This window comes from Maniola jurtina, chromosome 26 (assembly GCF_905333055.1).
Source record: "Maniola jurtina chromosome 26, ilManJurt1.1, whole genome shotgun sequence".
Lineage (NCBI taxonomy): Eukaryota > Metazoa > Arthropoda > Insecta > Lepidoptera > Nymphalidae > Maniola > Maniola jurtina.
Genome location: NC_060054.1, coordinates 4,429,166 through 4,457,019, shown reverse-complemented (window position 1 = coordinate 4,457,019; position 27,854 = coordinate 4,429,166). Strand labels below are relative to the sequence as shown.

Here is a 27,854-nt window from a genome sequence, read left to right as displayed (position 1 = left end):
CAGTCCGAACGCGGATTCTGTCGTAACACGACGACATTCGACGCGGCCGCAGTTTTAATTCCGCGTAAATAAATGTAATAAATAAATTAACTAAGTACAACAAAACCTCATCGCATGTGTTGCAATAAAAATACTGGAATCTAGATCTAAAAAAAATACAATAGAAACAAAAAAAAAATTGTCTATGTACACGAATTTCAAATTGTTCCTAATTTAAATTTTTAAATACGCTCCAAAACTTAATGAATAAAAAAATTAAGCATCACGCACGTTCTAAAACTCTTTAAGTTTTTGCAAGAATTAATTAAAAACAAGATGCTAATTTAATCTTTTGAGAACTACAAAAAATGATTCGTTGAAATAATTAAATGAGTATAGAACGAAATCTTGCATTTTAATTGAAAACTATAATTAAAGAAGTGTAAGAAATAATAAAATAAAAATCGTACTAAAATAAATGGATTTTTTTTGGCGGTGAAAATGAAAGTTTTGTGCGCGTTGTTTTTGTTCTGTGTGTCAGTTCGATTGGTACACCTGCAAGGACCTGGATCCGGGACTAACGGAAATTGTAAGTTGGTTTCTGAAGCACTCTCGCAAAAATGTGCATAAGCCCCGCATCTTTTGACACTTACGAGCGAGCTTCAAAAAACCGGTCAAGTGCGAGTCAGATACGCACACGAAGGGTTCCGTACAAGACGACGCACTTTTTAGACAGACACTCAGTAAAAATTTCAATTCTACCTGAAGTAGAGATACAGCCCGGCAACAGACAAACAGACGGACGGACAGTGGAGACTTTGTACCTATTGTAACAGGGTCCCGTTGGCACCCTTCAGTACCATAAGAAATAACACTTTTTTTTTTAATTTTCATAGCGGCCATTTTGAAATTTTTATTGTTTCGCTATAGTGGCATTAGGAATTCACATTCTGTGAAAATTTTAACGCTCTACCTATTACGCTTCTCAAGATATACCCCGCTGACAGACAGACGGATGGTCCGACAGCGAAGACTTAATATTCGACGGCCTCCCTGGGGCAGTGATCTTATTAGCGGGAGGTCCAGGGTTCGATTCCCGGCAGGGGTTTGGAATTTTATAGGTCCTAAACTTGTCTGGTCTGGTGGGAGGCTTCGGCCTTGGATAGTTACCACCCTACTGGCAAAGCCGTACCTCCAAGCGATTTAGCGTTCCAGTACGATGCAGTGTAGAACCCAAAGGAGTATGAGTTTAACGAAAACTGCCATACCCCTTTCAGGGTAGCCCGCTTCCATCTTAGATTACATCATCACTTACCACCAGGTGAGATTGCAGTCAAGAGCTAATTTGTATCTGAATAAATAAAAAATAGGGTCCTTTTCGGGTACGGAACCCTAAAAATGGCGGTTTGTTATCATGAATGCTTCTTAGTTAAAACGCATAGTATTAGGCAATAGGCATATTTTCCGCCCCAATTCTAGTTTGTAATCGATCTGTTGTAAACTCGTTATCGATAACAGTAATGTAATGCAATCTAAAATTATAATTGGACAAGCGAAAGTAAATTAGCTATAATTGTGTTACTTATTATAAATTATTTACGGTGATATAGCGTTGATAGCCAGTAGCGTAGTGGTTAGTCATCGACCTCCTATTCCGAACGTCCGAGCGTCGATCCCGGGTAGGTACCTCCTAGGATTGCCAGATGCCCCGTATTTTACGGGTTACCCCGTATTCCAGGGTATGATAATTCTCATTCCCAAGATTAGTGTTGGCAGGGAGAATTGCAGGCAAAAGAGCTCAAGGTCGTCAAAGACGCAAATGGTTGGACGATATAAGGGGATGGACAGGGCTTAGTTACCCGAAGTTGAAAGAGGCGGCTTTTAATAGAGAAGCTTTTCGGATGATGATCGCCAAACTTCGTTTCAAAGAAGGCACGTGATGATGATGATGATGATGATAATTCGGAAACCCGTGATTGCGAAAATAAAATACGGGGTAAATAAAGTTCCCGTATTTTTTACAATTTCAGCTGGAGCGGGCTGGCATAACCAAACCTTGACGTTTTGTCCAGTAGACAAAATATTTTCCTTATATTTTCTGCTTAGCTGAAACAGACTCAATATTGATACTGTGAAGTTTCGAATGTTATTTCAAGTTATCATACAAAGATTTTATACATTCCTTTCACAAAATAAAGAGCTTTCAAAAGCTGCTTCTTCAAACAATAAGTAGGTACTTAGTTATTAAAAAAATATCTGTCTGTAACAGTCTCCCGTAAAAAAACTAAACCCCGTATTTTTGATGCTGGTAACCCGTACATCAAGAAGAGGCAGGTGGCAAATTAACTAAATACCACTTGCTTTAAATACTGACGAATGAAATCAAAGTGAGGAAACCTGCATGCCTGAGAGCTCTCCTTGTTCAGTCTGCCTATCCGCGCTTGGCCAGCATGGTAGACCGTGGCCAACCCCATCTCATTCTGAGAGGAGACCCGCGGTCAGTGGCGGTGGTTGAGTTGGTGATAATAATGATGGTATAGCACTTATTACCCGACTGCGGCAAAGCCAAAAGGAAGGGTTATGATTTTAGCAGTCATGTATGTATGTATGTATGTCTGTATGTATGTGTGTGTGTATGTTTGTATCCAGATTCTGTGTGTTCCACCGTATCGCCTAAACTACTGGGCCGAATTTGATGAATGAGGTGTCAATTGATGCGTTGTAAAAGGTCCGGGTGACATAGGTAGGTAGGTATATGAAAAAATTGTCCTAACGGATGTTACATCAAAAAGAGTAGGGGTCTCAAAAATTTTTTTTTTCCTATTCTAGGGAGGGGGCGTCAAATGAAAGAGGAGAAAATTCTGAGGTCATGAATATAAATGTAATACAACGTTAAAATATACCAAGCGACAAAAAAACAATTTTACTCTAATATTTCAGCGTTTATTAAGACGATCGTAGTCGGGTTTTAGTTTTCAACTTTTTTGTAACCTGTTATTTGCCTTTTGTGGTGCAATAAAGCATATACGATATACATACATACATAATTTATTTCTTAGGTATGCGTCGTGTATTATTTTTACATCTGACAAAAAACCCTAGCCCGCTGGCCAACTCAAGGCTCTTTGAGGCTAAGAACCTTTAAGATGAACTAGCTCATGCCCGCGACTTCGTCCGCGTGGATTTCACAATTTTCAGTGTGTAGTCTGTGCTGAACGTCCGCACCTCGATTGCCATCACGACCTGTCGTATTTACTAAACCACAGTTTTATTGATCGTAAATCTGTGCCTAAACTAGGAAAAGAACCGGCCAAGTGCGAGTCAGACTCGCGCACCGAGGGTTCCGTACTCGGGTATTTTTTTCAACATTTTGCACGATAAATCAAAAACTATTATGCATAAAAATGTGTTTTAGAATGTACATGTACAGGCCATTTTATATGATGCCCCACTTGGTATAGTTATCTTACTTTGAAAATTGAAACACATTTTAATTTTTTTTTTGTGATGTAACCACAAATTCGCGGTTTTAAGATTTATTCCTGTACTTGTGCTATGAGAGTTAGCTACCTGCCGAATTTCATGATTCTAGGTCAACGGGAAGTACCCTATAGGTTTTCTTAACAGACACGACGGACAGACAGACAGACAACAAAGTGATCCTATAAGGGTTCCGTTTTTCCTTTTGAGGTACGGAACCCAAAAAACTAAGGAAAACAGATTAGAAGTTGTTATACCTACTTCATTGGTGGAAACTAGAAACCGAAAGGCTTCGATCACTTACCACCATCCCATCATACCTGTTTAGAAAAGTAGTCATTAAAGGTGCCCACGCACTCGAACTGAACTGCAGCTGAACTGCGCGTCGCGGCAGTGCCTCGCGGCAGAGATATTCTCTCCAGCCGCGACGCGCGTACGTCACTGCCGCGCGCTGACGCGACGCGCAGTTCAGCTGCAGTTCAGTTCAAGTGCGTGGGCACCTTTATCATTGGATTACGTCACGGAAATCCCTCGAGGCCGGTTTCGTCCAGACTATGCCGTCCTACTTATGCCGGATATTACATGAAACCTGACATGGTGTATGCATGGTAGACATACCTATTTACCTAATTAGCTAATGATAATTACTTAATCTTGATAAACTCGTTTCGCAAACTGCAAAAACCATTGTGGAGTCATGCCTTTTCAACGACACCATGACGGGCATGTGTTTACATTTTTTTTTGACGTGACAACGTCTTATAATTCGATAGAGCCGGCTGCACGCACGAAAAAACATGACTCATGCGGCGTTACCTCGCTCTGAGGCGTTCCATGTAAGGCTTGAAGTGCAAGCGAGAGCGCGGAACGAGCGACAAAGAAGCACAATCGGCCTTTGTTGTCACGTTCAACTATCGTCAGTAAACCGACTTTACAGACAACCAATTTTTTTTTTACAATATTTCCTTTAATAAGGAGGACTTTGCTTTAAGTACAAATTAATGAAAAAAATGAAAAAATATCTTTATTTACACTTAACATTGCCTTAAAATAAACAACGATAACAACTGCGTTAGTTAGGTACAAATAAATAAATAGGGGTTAAAGTATGAAATTGCCGTTTTATTGTAATAGGTACTTCAAATCGACATAGAACCTTCATGGTTTACCTTAATAGTTATTAAGTTTATCGTAATTTCTGATTATGACTTTTATTGTTATGATGATGTTATGATGACAAAATCAAAAATGTACATAATTTTTAGGGTTCCGTACCTCAAAAGGAAAAACGGAACCCTTATAGGATCACTTTGTTGTGTCTGTCTGTCTGTCTGTCAAGAAACCTATAGGGTAGGGAAACCTATATACTTCCCGTTGTCCTAGAATCATAAAATTTGGCAGGTAGGTAGGTCTTATAGCACAAATGCAGGAATAAATCTGAAAACCGCGAATTTGTGGTTACATCATTAAAAAAAAATTAAAATGTGTTTCAATTTTCAAAATAAGATAACTATACCAAGTGGGGTATCATATGAAAGGGCTTTGCCTGTACATCCTAAAACAGATTTTTATTTATTTTTATGTATAATAGTTTTTGATTTATCGTGCAAAATGTCGGAAAAAATACCCGAGTACGGAACCCTCAGTGCGCGAGTCTGACTCGCACTTGGCCGGTTTTTTGGTAACGACATAATATAACCACAGCTGACGTAGTGAGCTTACAGTAATAAAACCCGGACAAGTTCGAATCGGGCCCCGCTCTTTTATGTACATAATATTTTGGGTGTATGAAATATTTCTTTTCCGAAATAAACCGTCAAAGTAAAATCCAAAATATGTTCGTTTGTCTTAGTCATAACTTATCAACTACTTCATTATTGATGTTCGTTACATTATTTTTGGTATACAGAACCCTAAAAACTTGTGATGCACCGCGAAGTAGGTACCTGTCAAGGAAACTGGCCACCATTTTAGCTTGATTACTTTAGAGACTTACGCAAAGGAAAACCCGACGCGAAGGCGCGCGCGGGGCTGACCCGTTTCAAGAATTCGCGGATATTACATTATTAAGTGGGCTCTACACTCGCGGCGCGAACGGCCGCGAAAGCCCGCGACAACCGCGAATCACGAGTGTAGATGTTGTTCACGCCTTTCCCCGATCAGTGTCGGTTTTTGGTCCGCGACAAAGGGTTTCGTCCATAGCCACGAACAAGACTGAAGATTTGCGAGTGTGGAGGGACACAGTTCACGCGTGGACCGCGGCATACATTCACGGCGCGACTTCACGTGCGAGTGTAGAGCCGGCTTTAGATGTTTAATTATTTCATTTGCAATGTCATACAAATTCAAGTATGTACTTATGCTTATTTATTTTTAACCCCGACCCAAAAAGAGGGGTGTTATAAGTTTGACGTGTGTCTGTGGCATCGTAGCTCCTAAACTAATGTACCGATTTTAATTTAGTTTGTTTTTGTTTGAAAGCTGGCTTGATCGAGAGTGTTCTTAGCTATAATCCAAGAAAATCGGTTCAGCCGTTTGAAATTTATCACATTTTAATTTTTTTATGATGTAACCACTTTACAGTTTTCGGATTTCTTCCCTTACTTGAGCTACAAGACCTACCTACCTGCCAAATTTCATGATTCTTGGGGAACAGAGAGTACCCTATTTTCTTGGCAGACACGACATAAGGACAGACAAACAGACAACAAAGTGATCCTATAAGGGTTCCGTTTGAAGGTACGGAACCCTAATAACTATTATAAAGTCGGTTACAAAAGGATTTAAATACATTTAACCTTAAGAGGTTTCAAGTGTGAATAAAGTCTGTGAATAATTCTTAGTGTTTAATTTTAAGGAGCCCAATCCGGTTGTTCGACCTTGAAAACGACCGCGCGGCCTTTGCCAAGCGCTGACATGATCCATTGACACAAAAAAACGTTTCCTCCTAAATATATATAAGTACTAGCTACCACTGCAGCTTCTCTCGGCAACAATATGAATCAGGGGGCACGGCAGTGCCCCCGCCAAGACGAGCCAAACGGCGGACGGGCACAACGTACTTTTTCTCGAAGTGTTTCGTCGGATTTTCGAACCGCCATAGCTTCGTTCTGGATGACGTTAGAAAGCTGAAATTTTCAGAATAAAGTGTCCTTAGCGAATTTATTAAATATACCGTCTTTTTTTAACCAAGATGTAGGGTTTGTAGAATCGAAGCTTGTAAGTTGAGTTATTTGTTATCTATTGTTATAAATGTGATATAGTCAAGAGCACTTTTAAGACCTATATACTTTGGACTTGGGATAGGTCCCACGGCCAGCACAAATCTAAGCTCAGCTAGGGGCTTTGGCTCTACTAGAGATCTCATAACTTTTTAACAATGAAAACATTATGAACTTGCGAGTCTTGGGAACCTTTACATGAAATGTTTTTGGTGGGATTTTCTTTACTCTCCATTCCGTGGGTATTTCAAAAGATTCCTACATCTATAGGATTTAGCCTGCGAGGGAATGAGATAGAATACATTTACTCAGAGCATTATACAGTTGATTCCTATTATTTTTAGGGTTCCGTACCACAAAAAGAAAAACGGAATCCTTATAAGATCACTTTGTTGTCTGTCTGTCTGTCTGTCGTGTCTATCAAGAAAACCTATAGGGTACTTCCCGTTGACCTAGAGTCATGGGCAGGTGGGTATAGGTCTTATAGCACAAGTAAAGAAAAAATCCGAAAACCATGAATTTTCAGTTACATCCCAAATAAAATGTGTTCATGAACAAATAATTACCTACTATTTTTTATTTTCATAACTATACCAAGTGGGGTATCATATGAAAAGGCTATACCTGTACATTCTCAAACAGATTTTTGTTTATTTTTATGCATAATAGTTTTTGATTTATCGTGCAAAATACCCGAGTACGGAACCCTCGGCGCGCGAGTCTGACTCGCACTTGGCCGGTTTTTTAACTAAGATTTTAGGAAATGCCGTACGCGCGTTTAATTCTTTTCTATAGGCCGACTTTACAAATGAAGATTCATGAACTCTTTTGATTCGAAAGACAAAAATGTTCCCACATAAGTAATTCTATAGGCATATATTATTCTACACTAGCTGATGCCCGCGACTTCGTTCGCGTGGATGTAGGTTTTTTTAAATTCCCGTGGGAACTCTTTGATTTTCCGGGATAAAAAGTAGCCTATGTGCTAATCCAGGGTATAATCTATCTCCATTCTAAATTTCAGCCCAATCCGTCCAGTAGTTTTTGCGTGAAGAAGTAACAAACATACACACACACACGCATACAAACTTTCTCCTTTATAATATTAGTGTGATAATATATACAGATTAGGGTTCCGTACCTCAAAAGGAAAAACGGAACCTTTATACTTTGTTGTCTGTCTGTCTGTCAAGATACCTATAGGGTAGGCAGGTAGGTAGATCTTATAGCACAAATGCAGGAATAAATCTGAAAACCGCGAACTTGTGGTTACATCACACTTCACACTAATATTATAAAGGAGAAAGTTTGTATGTGTGTGTGTGTGTGTGTGTGTATGTTTGTTACTCCTTCACGCAAAAACTACTGGATGGATTGGGCTGAAATTTAGAATGGAGGTAGATTATACCGTGGTTAAGCACATAGGCTACTTTTTATCCCGGAAAACCAAAGAGTTCCCACGGGATTTCGAAAAACCTAAATCCACGCGGACGAAGTCGCGGGCGCCAGCTAGTAATACATTTTTTTTTGCTTTGTGTGTGTTTTACTATAATAATTTTGTGGTGTACAATAAAAGTATATTTATTAATTCATTCGTGCATTCATTCATTTATTCAAAACTAGCCGATGCCCGCGACTTCGCCCGCGTGGATTTAGATTTTTCGAAATCCCGTGGGAACTCTTTGATTTTCCGGGATAAAAAGTAACTTATGTGCTAATCCAGGATATTATCTATCTCCATTCCAAATATCAGCCAAATCCGTCAAGTGGTTTTTGCGTGAAGGAGTAACAAACACACACACACACCTACACACTTTTCGCCTTTTTAATATTAGTGTGATTAGTGTGAAGTGTGTGACACCCGTCCGAGGCCGGAGTGGATTGCTAGTATATCACACTAATCACACTAATATTATAAAGGCGAAAGTTTGTATGTGTGTGTGTGTGTGTGTGTATGTTTGTTACTCCTTCACGCAAAAACTACTGGACGGATTTGGCTGAAATTTGGAATGGAGATAGATATTATCCTGGATTAGCACATAGGCTACTTTTTATCCCGGAAAATCAAAGAGTTCCCACGGGATTTCGAAAAACCTAAATCGGCGCGAGCGAAGTCGCGGGCATCGGCTAGTACTTACTATTTGCAAAGGGCCGCCAAACTGGTTTACTTTCTTACGTAGTTTGAGGAAGTTTGAATATGACTGACGCCTAGCCCTTTCGATGGCAAGCGAGCAAGCAAGTGGATTATATAAACTGGATTCTGTTCTTATTTATTTGTCACATTTATATTGATAATAATATGGTCTAGGAGCTATATCACCGACATCCATACTAATAAATAAAATTTAAGTGACTGTCTGTTTGAACGGGCTAATCTTCGGGATGGCTGAACCTATTTTGACGGGACTTTCACAGACAAGTAGAGGATTAACCAGGGAGTAACAAAGGTTACTTTTTTAACCGACTTTAAAAATGTAGGAGTTGTGTTTTTCTACCTATGCACTGATATCTCCGAGATTTCTAAACCGATTTGGCTATTTTTTTTTTATCGATAGAGGAACTGTTCCATAAAAAATTTGGATTCCAACTCCTCAATCCTGATGCTGCAGGGGATCTGACCAATCCACGCGGGTGAAGCTGCGGGCATCAGTTAGTCTACTAATAAAAGTACGCTGTATAATTGCCGACCTGTTTTTGAACCAACTTGGCTTTCGACATTTGGCGCTGATAGTAGCAATAAGTCATGTAAGTATGCATACTCGGAACAAATGTTAGTGATGAGATATCTCTCAATATTTAAAGTAGTATCACCCAGTATCACCATGAATTTTGATTTAGCACGCCACCTCTAAATTTTTGGAGTTATGTCCGTTTTACGCAATTAAATATCACTTGCTTTAATGGTGAAAGAAAACATCGTGAGGAAAGCGGCATTGCTTTGTTAAGTATTCTTTACTAGCTGATACCCGCGAAAAAGTAGCCTATGTGCTAATCCAGGGTATAATCTACCTCCATTCTAAATTTCAGCCCAATCCGTCCAGTAGTTTTTGCGTGAAGGAGTAACAGACATACACACACACACATACAAACTATCTCCTTTATAATATTAGTGTGCAGTGTGATAGTCGCATTTCTTCATTGCTGAGGGCCGTGACTCTTTATTAATCACATAATGGTAGGAAATCTAGTGAAAATTAAAAAACATTATTTCTTGTCCGATGGTACGGAACCCTTCATGTGCAAGATCGACTCGCACTTGACCGATATTTCATTTTATACGTACATATTTTATTGTTAAGCTACATGGTAAGTATATCAACGAATTATAATTTCAATACTTCACTAACACCTACGGAAGTTGTTTCCTTCAAGGAAAATAGGTATACTTAGTTAACCGTCATCATTTAATTAATGGTGCTTTGAATAGCTTAAGGTGTATTAGTAATCTGTGCAATTAACTACCTATGTATTAATAGTTGTTCTGTACACGCGATGGGTTTTAAGGTGGATGCGACGGGTCTGCCCGCGAAATTTAAATTGGTTTTTCGCAATTTGTAAACTAATACGACAACGTAGGCTTAAATGGCATTTTAATTGCGCCAATGGCAGTATCATCCTCACAGGTTTATATAAAAATCTTTACTAGAAAGGGTCCAGTTTAAGAAATTAGCTCTAGTATCGACTATAACTCACAAATTAGTCGATACTAGCTACAGCTAATTTCTTAAACTGGACCCTTTCAAGTAAAGATTTTTATATAAACCTGTGAGGTTGATACTGCCATTGGTGCAATTAAAATGCCATAAGCCTACGTTATCATGTTAGTTTACAAATTGCGAAAAACCAAATTAAATTTGAATTTCGCGGCCAGACCCGTCGCAAGCACCTTAATTAAATAGATTGCGATTGAATTGCTTACAATGTGGAGGCGAGAGCTGAGGCGCCTTATATCTAAGGTCTAGGGCAGAAAATAGAGCGCACTTTGCCTTTGTTTAGACTTAGCTCATTTTAGACTATGGAATATAATATATACTAGCTGATGCCCACGACTTCGTTCGCGTGGATAGAGTTTTTTGAAAATCCCGTGGGAACTCTTTGATTTTCCGGGATAAAAAGTAGCCTATGTGCTAATCCAGAGTATAATCTATCTCCATTCTAAATTTCAGCCCAATCCGTCCAGTAGTTTTAGCGTGAAGAAGTAACAAACATACACACACACACTTACAAACTTTCGCCTTTATAATATTATAGTGTGATTACATTCCGGTCAAAATAGACATTCAAGGATACAATAATTCGCATAGAGGTAAAAATTGGTACGAATGTTGGGAATACCGATATAAATTAACTGTGAAAAATCCTCATTGCTCCTAGATTTGCAAAAAATGTATGTATATTCAAGGTCAATGTTCACAAAAATGGGATTTTTGCATTTTCCAGCTAAATGGTAAGTTTTATCATAAAATGGGCAACACAAAAATTGAAAATCATAAAATTATCTACAAAAATTATTGTCCTGAGCTTTTTTTCTAAGAATCACCAGTTCTGAGATATCGTGATTCTAATAGTTTTTCTTCAAATTTTAGAATCGCGATGACTCAGGAATGGTGATTCTTAGGGAAATATAAGCGCAAGACCAAGTTTTGTAGATAGTCTACAATTTTTGTTTAACATATTTTATTATAAACTTGCCGTTTAGCTGGAAAATGCAAATATCCCATTTTTGTGAAATTTGTGAAAGTGAGATCGATTGGAATGGGTTGGATTGGATTGGGTTTTTCACAGTTCATAAGTATAGCTATTAGCCGTCAAGTCGATTTTTTTCATACAAAATGTAGCCTATGTGATCCGGACTATGATAACGAATCGATGGACACTCATTCATCAAAATCGGCTCAGTAGTTTAGGCGCTACGGTCTAACACAAATACAAACCTGCATACATGCATACACATTACAAAGACTGAAAATCATGAACCTTCCTTTTGGCTTTGCCGTAGTCGGGTAAAAATAACAATAAGTAACTACAATGAATATTGAAATATTCACACAAGACATATATAATTTTGTTTTGTTTTGAAGTCCTCATGTTTTTCCTCAAACCACATCGTTTCCTACAAAGTAAAAAACTTGTCAAGGTTTTTATTCTGACATTCATTTGCAAAATAAAGGTCTGTTTTAAAGATTTCCTGTAGCGAAACTGAGTAATTTAAAATTCGCAAGAAATATATTTATTTATTCTGGTAATTTGTATTACAATAATTAACAATGAATTCTACAAGGTAACCTTAAAATACATACTTCGTTTTTTTTATTATAACTAAAATATATTAAACAAGATGATGCCCGCAGCTTCGTCTGCGTGGATTTAGATTTAATGAAATCTGATGGGAACTCTTTTTTTTTTCGAGATAAGAAGTTGCTTATTCCGTTGTTAATTTCCAGAACGTAAGTTACCCCTATACCTTTCATAAAAGTTTGTTAAGAGGGGTCTCTCCGTCACACACTCCATACAAACGTAGTTCGTTTCTCATTGGAATACCTACTAACCAATCATACTCAATGGAATTTTATAGAAACGTTCCGGGAACTAATATCTATGCCTGTGGTTTTCCAGATTTCCGTTAAAATATTCGTTTTCAAAGTTACGCGGTCTTAAAAATTCACATACAAATCTTTGAGCGCCTGTAATTTTAAAACTACATATTTTTAGAAAAATCTAAAACACCACAGGCACAGATATTAGTTTCTAGAATATGTCTGCAAAATTTCATGGACTTTGGTTGATTAATATTCGAATGAAATTGGGACTACGATTTTATGGAGTAAGTGACGGAGAGAGTCCTGTTAAACAGATGGGCTTTTAAGAATCCCGCGGGAACTCTTTAATTTTCCGGGATAAAAAGTAGCCTATGTCCGTTGCAGGGATGAAAGCTAACTCTGTACCTTTCATCAATATCAGTTAAAAACTATTGGGCCGTGAAAAACTAGCAGACAGACAGACAGACATACATACTTTCGCAGTTATAATATTAAGTATGGATTAACTCTACAAAACCTTTTCGAGGCCCCCGCAGCGAGGTATTGTACCCAAGATGCTGGCAGCAAACCCTTTGGATGGCTAAACTAAGTCTTTGACCAAGGTAGCTGCCAGCTCTTGGGTCCCCGGTTGACTCGATTTCGCTTTTTAACCGACTTCCAAAAAAGGAGAAGGTTCTCAATTCGTCGGAATCTTTTTTTTTTATGTATGTTCCCCGATTACTCGAAGACCCCTGGACCGATTTGGATTTTTTTTTGTTTGAAAGAGCATACTGTGCAGGTGGTCCCATATAAATTTGGTGAAGATCTGATGAATATTTTCGGAGATGGAGAACAGAACTCCTCAATGGATAAAAGCAAATTGCTCGCGATCAGTGTAATATCTTAGTAAACAGTAGGGTTTTAACTGGGCATAGCATGTTATAGTACAGTGGGGCCACTAAAAATTTTCAAAAGAAAAATAAAACCGACTTCAAAAACCACAAACACTAAAAAATAAAAAGTAAGTTGTGTTTGGCTACACGTGTAATGGACGTACCTAGGTATGAAGTCGGGCGAGCTTCACTCTTGGATTTCTAATTTTGTTTTAATATGCTCGCTCGACTTCATACCTAGGTACATTACACGTGTAGCTAAACAAAACTTATTTTTTACTTTTTATTGTTTGTGGTTTTTGAAGTCTGTTTTATTTTTCTTTTGAAATTTTTTTTGCCTTCAAAAGATCTCGTGCCCTCACAAAAGTATCCTAGATCCTTCTAGGATACTTTTCTCTCCACGGAATTTTGGAAACCTAAATCCATGCGGATGAAGTTGTGGATATCATCTATTTGGTACAGAGATAGGGACATAGCCTATTTTTAGGGTTCCGTACCTCAAAAAGAAAAACGGAACCCTTATAGGATCACTTTGTTGTCTGTCTGCCTATCTGTCTGTCGGTCCGTCCGTCCCTCGTGTCTGTGAAGAAACCTATAGGGAGTACCCTATAGGTAAACTTATCCCGTTGACCTAGAATCATGAAATTTGGCAGGTAGGTAGGTCTTATAGCACAAGTACAGGAATAAATCTGAAAACCGCGAATTAGTGGTTACATCATTAAAAAAAAATTAAAATGTGTTTCAATTTTCAAAGTAAGATAACTATACCAAGCGGGGTATCATATGAAAGGGCTTAACCTGTACATTCTAAAACAAATTTTTATTTATTTTTATACATACTAGTTTTTGATTTATCGTGCAAAATGTTGGAAAAAATACCCGAGTACGGGACCCTCAGTGTGGGAGTCTGACTCGCACTTGGCCGGTTTTTATACCGAAAAATCAAAGAGTTCGCACGGGATTTAAAAAACTAAAAATCTAGTTTCAATATTTTTGAAAATCCACCCCCTCGCCGATTTTCAACACTCGAACGATGCCGGGGCGAGTGAACTAGTCTTCATAATAGTAACTACCAGTTCAACTTGGTAAATATTAGCACATACATGCAAATTATAATGCTAATCACATATCGAAGGTCTCGTCCACAATCAAATACTCTGTGTCATAGGTTCGAGAATATCATAGAATAGAAATGACATTATTATTAGCATAGGGCTGTCAAGCGTTTTGGATTATGTCAGCAAAAGGGTGAGGCGTGTAGCTCACTCCAGATTTCAGGTCTTCCTATATCTTATTTATTTTAACCTGCTTTATTATCAACTAGCTGTGCCCGCGACTTCGTTCGCGTGGAATCAGCGCGCTTTATATAGCCACGGACGCTCAGGCGCGAGGCGTGTAGTACGTACTCTGTACGTTAAAAATGTTCGCCGTGATTCTTTAAATTGACATAACTTTTTTATTTATGAACCGATTGACATGAAATAAACACTAAATGTTAAGTGAAGCTTGCTATAATATATTAGTGAAAACCGTATCTAAATCGAATAAGCCGTTCCTGATATTAGCGTGCACAAACACACAGACAAACAGACAAACAGACTAAAAATAATTAATTACAATTTCGGGTTCGGCATCGATATAATAACAACCCATGCATGGAAATTTTATAATTTTATTTCGTCATTTTACTTCAGCATTGTGTTTATCAGATCAAAGTAGCATGGGTACGTATCGTCATTATATACTAACTAGGGGATGCCCGCGGCTTCGCCCGCGTGTAATTCGATTTTTTAAATTCCGTAGGAACTCTTGGATTTTCCGGGATAAAAAGTACCCTATGTCCTTCCCCGGGATATGTCCCAAGTCTCTACCAAATTTCATTAAAATCGGTTTAGCGGTTTGGCCGTGAAAACGTAACAGACACACTTTCACATTTATAATATCATATGGATTACCAAACTCCCTGTATAGTCTTAGCCATAGCCCAATATTTTGACATATCATCAATTCAGGGTCAAACAGAGAGTTTCCTCACTCTTTTTAACCCCTGACCCAAAAAGAGGGGTGTTATAAGTTTGACGTGTGTATCTGTGTATCTGTGTGTTTGTGTATCTGTGTATCTGTGTATCTGTCTGTGGCATCGTAGCGCCTAAACGAATGAACCGATTTTAATTTACTTTTTTTTGTTTGAAAGGTGGCTTGATCGAGAGTGTTCTTAGCTATAATCCAAAAAAATTGGTTCAGCCGTTTAAGAGTTATCAGCTCTTTTCTAGTTTTCTTGTAGAAAAGAAGGTTAGATAACCGTTAGGTTCTTAATAGTCAATTGACAAATGTCAAGCTGTCAAGATGGACGTTGCCTAGATATAAAGAGATATACATTATTATTTATTTGAAAATGATGTTTTGGAAAACTCCAAGTTTTTGAAAGTTATCAGCTCTTTTCTAGTTACTGTAACCTTCACTGGTGGGGGGTGTTGAAAATTTTTAATTTACACTTGTTTACTCTGATTACGTTCTCAACAGTAGTTTTCTTTATTTTCAGTGCGACTATGCGTTGTAGAAGGTCGGGGGCCCTTCAAACGCGGGGCTACGTTTTGCCCGCTGCTGGACGATGAGAACTCGGGGCTAGAATGCGTCCTGGGGACAGATCAGTAAGTTGATTTTTGTTAAGTTCTCAGAAACTATAAAATCATTATGATGTAATTACAAATAGCAATATTCGTGGTGATGTAATCTATATATACTACTAATAAATAAAATTGGAGTGTCTGTCTGTAATGTCGAAATAACTACCTCATATCCAGCTCATTGGACAGACATTGGAGTTCAAACACTGAGGAATTTCGGACGAGAAGATATCTCGAAGCTTCCCGAATCCAGCCAAGTTGGATTTGGCGGTTCTTTTGCGGTAGCGTGGTGATGAATTTTAATGAAACGCACACATTTATGTAGAGTTATATTTACATCATTATTTACACACAATATCTACACTAATAAATAAAATTGGAGTGTTTGTCTGTAATTTCGAAATAACTACCTCATATTAAGCTCATATGGTTATTTGAACGATACCAACACTGAATCACACGTTTTTAAAATTTTTGTCTGTCTGTCTGTCTCTCTGTTTGAAAAGGCTAATCTTTGGAACGGCTGAACCGATTTTGACGGGATTTTCACAGACAAGTAGAGGATTGACCAGGGAGTAACATAGGCTACTTTATTTACCGACTTTCTAAAATGGAGTTGTGTTTTTCTACCTATGTACACCGAAATCTCCGAGATTTCTGAACCGATTTGCGTATTTTTTTTTTAATCGATAGAGGAAGTTTGTGACATTGTTTCATAAAAAAATTGGATTCCAACTCCTCAATCCTGATGCTGCAGAGGACCTCACCATCAATACTGATGAGATTTAGAAACTGTCGGTTATAAATTGAATGATATTGAAGGTAAACACTTTGTCGTTGACATCGAGGAACCAACTCCTCAAACCTGATGCTGTAAGGAATTACATTCCTAAATCCTGGTTAACCCTCAGGATTTTTAAAGGATCATCCGTTTAAATGTTTTTACGTGGTAGGTACAGAAACAAATTGCATCCCGGGGACGGGGTATTACAGAGGCTACTTTTGTCCTGGTGAATCAAAGCTCCCACGGGATTTTTCAGAAACCTAAATCCACGCGGGCGAAGCTGCGGGCATCAGCTAGTCTATCTTCTATACTAATTCTATTAATAAACAAGTAATTAAGCCATACTAAGTGATTATCACGGTCTATCCGTATAACCGATATTGACGTGTGGTAGGTAGGCACTGCATCACTGGGTCTATACCCAGAGACGAACTTTGCTGCTTGTTATCCCAGAAAATCAAAGAGCTCCCATTTTTACAAGATCTAAATTAAATGAGTCGATTTTTGGGGTTCCGTATCTCCAGAGAAAAAAGGAACCCTTAACCCACACCTTTGTCCGTCTGTCTGTCTGTCTGTCTGTCATATCTGTCAAGAGTCAAGACCCGTAGACCTAGAGACATGTTTGGTAGGTATAGCAATATCTTATAGCATCAAAAATAAAATTGGAGTGTCTGTCTGTAATCTATACTAAAAAATAAAATTGGAGTGTCTGTCTGTAATTTTGAAATAACTACCGCATATTAAGGTCATATGGTTATTTGAACGATACTATAACTGAATCACACGTTTTTTAAATTTTTGTCTGTCTGTCTGTCTGTCTGTTTGAAAAGGCTAATCTTGGGAACGGCTGAACCGATTTTGACGGGATTTTCACAGACAAGTAGAGAATTGACCAGGGAGTAACATAGGCTACTTTTTTAACCGACTTTCAAAAAAGGAGTTGTGTTTTTCTACCTATGTACACCGAAATCTCCGAGATTTCTGAACCGATTTGTGTCATTTCTTTTTTAATCGATAGAGGAACTTTGCGACATTGTGGAGTCCAACTCCTCAATCCTGATGCTGCAGGGGATCTGACCAATCCACGCGGGCGAAGCTGCGGGCATCAGCTAGTAATAACTAAAGGGAAAAATCCGAAAACCGTGAAATTGGCTTCGTCCTCTTTTCAATCTCCAATCTCTTGGGTTTCGAGAGGTCTGTGGCAACTCTATTTACGCACATTAATTTCACATTTTTTTACTTTTTCAGACTGGATTGTCTTCGGCGTATAGGCAAGAACACTGTCGACTTCGGAGTATTCAGCCCTGAAGACCTGATCGCGGCGCAGTGGGCAGACATTGACGTGCTGGTCACTGACGAACTGAGGAATCGATTCAGTAAGCCCTCCTATAGTCTACCTACCTGAGTTTGTTGTGGGCTCTTCTCAGACCTGGGCGCGTTGGGAACCCTCGTAGCTTTAGTTTTAAGTTTACGTAATTGATTATCACCATTATACCATCTTTAACAAATCTAACAATTATGACTATCAAAACCTACCCTTTGACTAAATGATTTTGATTTTTGATTTTACCATAGAGCATGTCTACAGATTTATATGTTTTAGCGGATGAAAGAAAGTTATGGTAGGTAGCTTGTATATAATGGACGCCTGCTTCTAATACAATAATTCAATCAATCAATCAGCCTGTTTGCCTCCACTGATGGACATAGCCTTCACAAGAGCGCGCCACCACATATGATCCTCCGCCTTCCTCATCCACCCACTTCCCACTATCTTCTTGAGGTCGTCAGTCCAGCGGGTCGGAGGTCGTCCCACACTGCGCTTGCTGATACGCGGTCTCCACTCCAGAACACGTCTGCCCCAGTGGCCATCAGTTCTGCCGCAAACGTGGCCCATTAATTACTCAAATATTATAAAGGCGAAAGTTTGTGTGTATGTGTGTGTGTGTGTGTGTGCAAAAATCACTGGACGGATTTAGCTGAAATTCGGAATGGAGATAGATAATATCCTGGATTAGCACATAGGCTACTTTTAAGTTTTTATCCTGGAAAACCAAAGAGTTCCCATGGGATTTCGAAAAACCTCAATCCACGCGGACGAAATCGCGGGCTTCAGCTGGTTACTCAATGTTTTTATTTTCCAGGGCCCTACGCAAGGAGCATAGTAGCAGTGGTGAACCGTCGCATCTTGCCCGACCGGCCGTCCTCCTTGGACTTTGTTCTACACAACACCACGCTCTGCCATCCTGTGGTCGGAGTCGACGATTTGCGACCACTGTCGGATACACTAGCTGGGGTATATACTTATCCAATCCAATCCATCAACCCGTCCACAGCTGGACATAGGCCTTTCCAAGAGAGCGCCACCAAACACGGTCCTCCGCCTTCCTCATCCACCCGCTCCCCGCCACCTTCTCCAGGTCATCGGTCCAGCAGGCTGGAGGTCGTCCCATACTGCATTTACCGGTACCTGGTCTCCACTCCAGAACACGTCTGCTTCTTGGCCGTCGGTTCTACGAGGGCATATACTTATATTTCTTCATAATCATCATCCCATCACCGGCCCACTATTGAGCACGGGTCTATTCTCAGATTGGGAAGGGTTTGGCTTATAGTCATAATCCACCACGCTGGCCCAAGTACGGATTGGCAGACACCTTTGAGAACATTATGAAGAATTCTCTACCATGCAGTTATCCTCACAATGTTTTTTTCCTTCAAGATTCAAGATTCAAGATTTTTTATTTGCAGAAACATTTTTTACAGTGTGATGTTATTAAGTACATAATATTGTCCAGTAGAAATGTTTCACCTTACATAATCAGGCATGCAAAATTTGTACAAAGTCATTATTTAAACTATTCTTTGAATTCATTAAACTACATTAAATATATCACATGTCAAATTATACCTAAGTCAACAAATATAAAATATTATAGCAAATAGAAACTTCGTAACTAGATACAAAATTTAACGACAAGAATCTGAAACCTTATATTACTTAGTTTGATATTTTCATCATCAGATCAACCAGAACAACCCTAAACAGTAATAATATAACTTATTTTAATATTTTTTTCACCTTCGTTTCAGTATTTGGAATCCCTGATCATCCCACGCGCGTGTGACCCCAGTCTAACTCTAACGGAGAACAGAATCAAGGCGTTATCTGAGTTCTTCCACAAGGCATGCAAAGCTGGTCCCTGGGTGCCAGATGTGGGAAGAGATGCTGAACTCAGTAAGTCTTCTTTTTTCTCTAATTATATCATTGCCGGCTCACTACTGTGCACGGGTCTCTTCTCAGAGTGAGAAGGGCTTAGACTTTAGTCTTTAGGCCATAGTCTGCCACGCTGGCCCAATGCGGATTGGCAGACTTCACACACCTTTGAGTACATGGAGAGCTCTCAGGCATGCAGGTTTCCTCACGATGTTTTCCTTAATTTAAATGCACATAACTGAAAAGTTAGAGGTGCGTGCCCGGGATCGAACCCCCGACTTCCGATTAGAAGTCGGATGTTCTAACCACTAGGCTATCACGGTTTTTTTAGAAAGTGAATAAAAACTGTTAATCACCGCGCCTTTGCAGTACAAGTCTAATATTTATTAGAGCTACGAAATAGTGGTGGTCGCCTCGGCCGAAATGCATGGAAAGCTCAGTACCGAAGTTATAGGTAAATATTTAGGTTTTTAAGTTTAATTTATTAGTATTTATGTTTCATCTATGTTCATTCTATGTACTGTGTTTGCGCCTAGCTTATAGTCCCGAATAAAAGTATATTTATTTATTTAATACCCCTTTTTTTTTTAAACAGAGGGTAAATACCCCAACCTTTGCGCCGGCTGCGCCAATCCAGCGTGTAGAGAGGATGATAAGTACTGGGGTGCTACCGGCGCATTGGAATGCCTTCTGGACAACTCTGGAGACACCATGTGGGGTGAACTATACGACGTACAGTACATCTTTGGGGTAAGGCATAACATCGTATACCACTTTATTGAACCCCAATATTAGTCTCTGCTTGATCCTACTTTGGATTAGGTACTTCTCTGTCGACCCTTGCAACTTCTGGACCCTATTTGGCCTTTTCTGACCCCAGTAAACCCTTCTTGACACAGTCGACATTTCTTGACCCTAGTCGATTTTTTTGGGGTTCCGTAACCAAAGAGTAAAAGCGCAAGTCAGACTCGCGCACTGAGGGTTCCGTACATATTTTTTCCAACATTTTGCACGATAAATCAGATTTATTCCTGTACTTGTGCTATAAGACCTACCTACCTACCAAATTTCATGATTCGAGGTCAACGGGAAGTACCCTATAGGTTTCTTGACAGACACGACGGACAGACAGACAACAAAATGATCCTATAAGGGTTCCGTTTTCCTTTTGAGATACGGAACCCTTTAAAACGGAGCCCTCTGTCACTCTGCTGTCTGTCTGTCCGCTTGTAACAGGTCTCTCGTAGACTAAATGAGATACAAACCTGAAATTTTCGTATTTGGTGTAGAACGTTGACTCAAAACCAAATATGGAATTCGAAATTCGTCATCAACTAAATGTGAAGGGTTTAGGCCACAGTCTACCACGCTGACCAAGTGCGGATTGGCAGACTTCACAGACCCTTGAACCCCGGGCCTCCCAAATAGGAAGCCGACTAACCACTATGTTATTTTTTTTTTTTTAATTACTATTACACCAACAACTTCCATACAAATAAGACAAAAAAAAAATTACAAAATAACTTGAGTATGGTTGTCAATTACAGGTGTATACTTTATAATAAAACTAATCTAACACTAACCTAAAGTACAAATTCTTAATATATGTATATATTTTTGAAACATGGAATGGAAAGTACATTTACAGCTAAAAGAAAAAAAAAACCAAAAATATCCACTATCAATGATCACCAATTAAAACTATTCTCTTTTTAAAGTTTAATTTATCATGAAAAATGTCCACATCACTAGCGCCTGACACACATACGTCATTAATCATTATAGCATTTAAGCATGCGAGGAACAGGTGAGTAGCTACACGATAAGGTCCGATTATGCGAAACATGAAAGAGACGTTTTTCCCGTATTCTTACATCAAGGCGAGGGATTTTTATTTTTATTTGTTCCAAAATGTCCAAGCACCAGAGCTGTTATCACCGCTTTATTACTTGGCCGGCAACGCATCGGCGGTTTCTCTGATGCTGCAAATGTTCATGGGCGGCGGTAATCACTTCACATCAGGTGAACCGCCCGCTCGTTATTTTATTATACAAAAACTCTATTTATTCGCAGTTAAACTCAACATCGGTATCTGGGGAACCCATGCTCTCGAGCAAACAATTCGCTTACCTCTGTCGCGATGGGACGTGGCAAGCCATAGAAGATAACCTGACTCCCTGCGTTTGGCTCAACAGACCTTGGCCTGTCGTCATTGCTAAGAGGTTAATATTTCTCCTCTTTCCTCCTCTTCTGTTCTCTCCTCCTTTATACCTATAGCTTCTATGGGTATTTCTGTAACGACGTGACGTGGCAACCCATAGAAGATAACCAGACTCCCTGTGCGTGGCTCAACAGACCCTGGCCCGCCGTCATTCCTAAGAGGTTAACATTTCTCTTATTATCTTCTGTTATCTTCTCCTATAGAAGCAACTTCAGTAAAGGTACTCCTATAGTCTCTTTTCATAACTTCTCACTTATTTTATCACTTTCATCTAGTCTTTTCTTCAATTTTATTATCTCAACCTCAAATCTACTCTACTCAACCTCTATGCTTCTTCTCTGAATTCCTTCCCATCTTTCTTCATGGCGTTTCTCCTCCTCTCTTCATCCCAGTATCCACTAATCTTCATATCCTTCACATGATCATCTCTTTTTTCTTCTTTCCAGTAATTTTCTCCTTTTATTTACTCTTTCATTTATTTATTTCGGTTATTGATACCTCTCTTCTCTTTTATTCTATCCTCTTTAGTTTATTTAATAAAGTTCTCTATTACTCTTTACAGGAAAGCGGCAGAAGCAGTGAGCAAACTCATAGGCTCATTAAAAGAAGACGACATGTTCAACAGCCATTGGCGGGGGGCTCTGACCTCCCTGCTGGAAATACGTCAGCCTCCTACACCGGTTAACCCACCCAAAACCCCCCTGGACTATTTAGCGTCCGCTCAAGGATTCAGGGAAGCGTACAGCCAGAGTGGTTGTGATCCACCAAGGTAAGAATTTTGTCTTTTGTTTTTGTTTATCTGGGGCATGTGTAGATTTGTTTCAGCGGCGTGGGGGCTATTAGAGTTCGGATTTCAAGAGACATTTAAGTGTATTCCAGATAAAGTTACTATGCTTTATATTATGTGGTGTGTGTGGTTGTGTTGGTCGTCAGCATGGACGAGTGGATATTCTGACGATGGTAAAATGTTTGTGCTTGATACATACTAGCGCCTGAGGACGGTCGCATGTCAGAATGGGCGTGTCGGATCGATATCAAAATAGTTTTTACTGTCATGGTGTCTGTGAAAAAGAAAAGATTTTGTTGTTGAAAGAAGACAGACAGACAGACAGGCAGACAACAAAGTGATCCTATAAGGGTTCCGTTTTTCCTGTTGAGGTACGGAACCCTTAAAAGTGAATAAAGTTTGTCATTCAAAGTGAAATCAATAAAGCGTACTTTGATATGGCAGCTATATAACGCTGTCTCGTTTTAATAGTGTCCTAAGTCTAAGCAAAGTCAAAGTGCACTCTATAGATTTCAGCATCAGGCTATCAGTCTATACTGATCTTTATCGGCTATAGTAGGGTGACCAGACTTTATTTTTTCGTGGATTAAGTGGTTTTAAGGAAATAATTTTTCAGGCACATAACCCTCTGCACTACCTCCAACCTAGAGAGGAATAAATGCGAATGGCTGAGCGAAGCGGGCGCGGTGTACGGCATCAACCCGCCGCTGCAGTGTGTAGTGAGGAACAGCACACGGGATTGTCTCAAAGCTGTGAAGGCGGGAGAGTGTGACGTGGCTGTTGGTGACAGCGAGTGGCTCATGGCAAGCACCAGGTGAGTTAGGTTCGGTCAAGTGAAGAGGAGAGTCCCAGTGGTGGGTCTGCTGAGGTGGACATCTACTGGCGGAGTAACGAGGTGTAGTCGGTCCCTTGTGCAGCGGTGGTATGGAACTTCGTGAGGTTTTTAGTGTATAGGAGTTCGATATAACCACTGCGCTCTCCCGTGGCCCGTGGTATCCATGACGGATTTTCCTCACGAAAAAAAAGGTCGAGCGAAGCGAGCGCAGTGTACGGCATCAACCCGCCGCTGCAGTGTGTAGTGAGGAACACCACACGGGATTGTCTCAAAGCTGTGAAGGCGGGAGAGTGTGACGTGGCTGTTGGTGACAGCGAGTGGCTCATGGCAAGCACTAGGTGAGTTAGGTTCGGTCAAACGAAGCGGAGAGTCCCAGTGGTGGGTCTGCTGAGGCGGACATCTACTGGCGGAGTAACGAGGTGTAGTCGGTCCCTTGTGCAGCGGTGGTATGGAACTTCGTGAGGTTTTTAGTGTGTAGGAGTCCAACATAACCACTGTGCTCCCCCGTGGCCCGTGGTATCCATGACGGATTTTCCTCACGAAAAAAAAGGTCGAGCGAAGCGAGCGCAGTGTACGGCATCAACCCGCCGCTGCAGTGTGTAGTGAGGAACAGCACACGGGATTGTCTCAAAGCTGTGAAGGCGGGAGAGTGTGACGTGGCTGTTGCTGACAGCGAGTGGCTCATGGCAAGCACCAGGTGAATAAGGTTTGGTCAAGCGAAGCGGAGAGTCCCAGTGGTGGGTCTGCTAAGGCGGACATCTATTGATGGAGTAACGAGGTGTAGTCGGTCCCTTGTGCAGCGGTGGGATGGAACTTCGTGAGGTTTTTAGTGTATAGGAATCCGATATAACCACTGTGCTCACCCGTGGGCCGTGGTATCCATGACGGATTTTCCTCACGAAAAAAAGGTCGAGCGAAGCGAGCGCGGTGTACGGCATAAACCCGCCGCTGCAGTGTGTAGTGAGGAACAGCACACGGGATTGTCTCAAAGCTGTGAAGGCGGGAGAGTGTGACGTGGCTGTTGGTGACAGCGAGTGGCTCATGGCAAGCACCAGCCGGGCGATTCAGAACACTCGATTCGGTAAGTTACCGTTCGATAAGACGTACTCTTCATTGAAAAATACGTCATATCGAACGATAACTTACCGAATCGAGTGTTCTGAATCGCCCGGCAGGTGAGTTATGTTTGGTCAAGCGAAGCGGAGAGTCCCAGTGGTGGGTCTGCTGAGGCGGACATCTACTGGCGGAGTAACGAGGTGTTGTCAGTCCCTTGTGCTCCGCCGTCAGCATTGGGATGGAAATTCGTGAGGTTTTTAATATATATTTTTTTTGTTATGTGACCAAAAATTCACTGTTTTCGGATTATTTCCTTTACTTGTGCTATAACACCTACGTACTTGACAAATTTCATGATTCTATGTCAACGGGAAGTATAGGTTTTCTTGACTGACACGACAGACGGACAGACAGACAACAAAGATGTACAAGGGCTCCGTTTTGAGGTTCGGAACCCTAAAAATCTTGCTGACTTCGCTCGCATCTTCAAAATGATTTTGAAAATACTATTTTTTTTTCAGGGACTATGGCTTGGAACCCGTCCTCTACGAAACGACACCCATCGTCGAAAAAATGGACACCGTCGTAGCGTACGTCAGGAATGGTGACGTGTTAACAAAGATGGAGGACTTGAGCGGAAAACGCGCCGCTTTCCCGCTCTTCGACGGAATGGCGTGGCACACCGTCCTTCAATACATAAAGAATAAAGAAAAGCTGAACTGTGCTGAAGCCATGTTCGATTACTTCAGTGAAATATGCGCTCCTGGTATCGAAGAAATGGATGGGGGTGTCATTAGTCAAATGAATATAGATAAATTTACGAATGGGTGCATCAAAAATGGCGATAAAGTTGTGAGTGGGGAAATTGCGGCGTTGCAGACGCTTGTGGAGGGAAAGAGTGACGTTGCGTTTATTAGCTTCAAAACTGCTAATTTGTATCTAAGTGAGTGATACTGTTTTTATTTTCAATACATGCTAGCCGATACCCGCGAATTCGCCCGCGTGCATTTAGGTTTTTCGAAATCCCGTGGGAACTGTTTGATTTTCCGGGATAAAAAATAGCCTATGTGCTAATCCGGGATATTATTTATCTTCAATCCAAACAGCCAAATCCGTCTGGTAGTTTTTGCGTGAAGAAGTAACAAACATACACACACACATACACACACACGCACACATACAAACTATCGCCTTTATAATATTGTATAAAATATAAAAATAGCGAGCAAACGAGCTGGCGGGTCACCTGATGTTAAGTGATTATCACCGCCGATAAACATGTGCAGCACCAGAGAAACCGCCGATGCGTTGCTTTTCAGGGATTTGTCAATTCCAGGCACATACCTCTAACAGAGTTATGTCATGTGCAACTAGATGATGCCCGCGACTTCGTCCGCATGGATTTAGATTTTTTAAGAATCCCGTGGGAACGCTTTGATTTTCCGGGATTAAAAGTTGCCTATGTCAACTTCCGGGACGCAAGTTACCTCTGAACCGAATTTTATCAAAATCGGTTAAACTGTTGGACCGTTTTCCTTTTGAGGTACGGAACCCTGAAAACCCGCTCAAGTGCGAGTTGGCCACGTACACGAAGGGGTTCCGTACAACTTACAAGAAATAACACTTTTTGTGGTGTAATTCCGCAAATTCACGGTTATCCGGTTTTCCCCTTTACTTGGTCTCTATATGGCATTGGAATACCTTAGAGGTTTTGACACCCCAGACTGCTTTTGACAGACAACAAGGTGATCTTATAAGGGTTCCTTTTTTTCTCCTTATTCTCTTATAAATTGAAATAATGAATCTTAATAATAATAATAATTTATTGATACTTATACATACATGGGTTACATAGCAAGATTGAGATTCCTACCTTCTGCACTAGGAAATACCTGTATTGCTGTGTTGTAATCATGATTTTTCATCGTTCCAGATAAGCAAATCATGGATCCATGGGCAGACAACGATGTTGACATAATGCCAGTATGTCCTGATGAGAACAAAAAGTATTGCTACCTCTCTTGGTCCAACATTGGCCACATTTTCGCCTCCCGAAACCTCACGGACATGAGGCGACAGGAAATCGTCAACGTGTTCACAAAGCTCGACCAACGGTTCGGCGAACATCAGCCATCCCATAACGTAATGTTCACAATGTATGGCCCGTTCAATCACGCAATGGATGTATTGTTCCATAATAATACAAAGACTTTGACTACTGCCGATATGTATAAGAATACGCATCCGTACGCCTCTATGCCTCTCAATTTTGAACGAACTGTCACAAATGACAGCTGTCAAATAGCAGATTTGGCGCGCGATTCCGTCAACGGTTTCGCGCCAACGTTTTCGTTGTTAATATCATGTTTATTGCTCACTATTTTAAGTAGATAACACTTGTAAAGGTAGATAGAAATGTGATTAAATATAATTAGAAATACAACTATTTTATAGTATAATAACTGTGTTTTATTCTACTCTTTAACCTATTGTAACCAAAAGCAAAAACTTAGCGTTATTATTTATACTACCTTAACTAGCGAAAAATTCGTAAGTCTATGACCTTAACACAATCCAATGCCAAAAATAATAAAAAGAAAAAACAAAGAAAAAGAAAGAAAGAATAACCATTTGCCTTATCTTGTAGTTTTAGTGATTTAGTATTTTTCAAACCAGCATTGTATAGCGTGCAAAACTCAGGTCAATGCCCTACCTACAACGCGGCATTGACTTCGAGTGACCTATTTACGGAACGTTCGTTGACTTCTAGCATCAGTCAGATATCTAATTTGCGATTTATTCTTAACTTTAAAAAAACAGGATGTTGTTTAATATTTTTCCTAGTTTTTTTTATAATGTTATCTTATCAGTAATCATCAGTATTATCACCTGTCTTCGTTTTTGATAGCTTTCTGGTTGCACTCTGTATAATTCGGTCTTATTTATTATATTTCTATATTTAAATTTTTTGACTTGTAACATTGTGACATATATTTATTTTATAGTACCTACCTATTAATGTTTAATTTTCTATTGATTAAGAATGATATTTTATGTACTTATTGAAAATGTATGTAAAGATAGTAAATTTTGCACGCCTTGTCATGGCAGATTGTGATACGTACCTACTTAAAATTTATGTAACATCTTTTTTACTTACAATCTTGCAATAAATAAATGATGATGATGATGAAATGGACATCATTCCAGTATATCCTAATAAAAACAAAGAGTA

The 27,854-nt window shown here is 39.8% G+C and overlaps 1 protein-coding gene across 1 annotated transcript; it reads left to right on the top strand.

The window, feature by feature from the left end:
• LOC123878541 (transferrin-like) lies at window positions 1-27,075 on the top strand. The gene is made up of 11 exons (XM_045925757.1): window positions 1-568; window positions 15,635-15,743; window positions 17,752-17,879; window positions 18,648-18,799; window positions 19,597-19,741; window positions 20,316-20,470; window positions 21,794-21,942; window positions 22,504-22,710; window positions 23,345-23,542; window positions 25,141-25,562; window positions 26,553-27,075. The coding sequence occupies exons 1-11, from the start codon at window positions 481-483 to the stop codon at window positions 27,011-27,013; spliced, it is 2,214 nt and encodes a 737-aa protein (XP_045781713.1). The 5' UTR covers window positions 1-480; the 3' UTR covers window positions 27,014-27,075.
• Window positions 27,076-27,854: the final 779 nt, after the last annotated feature.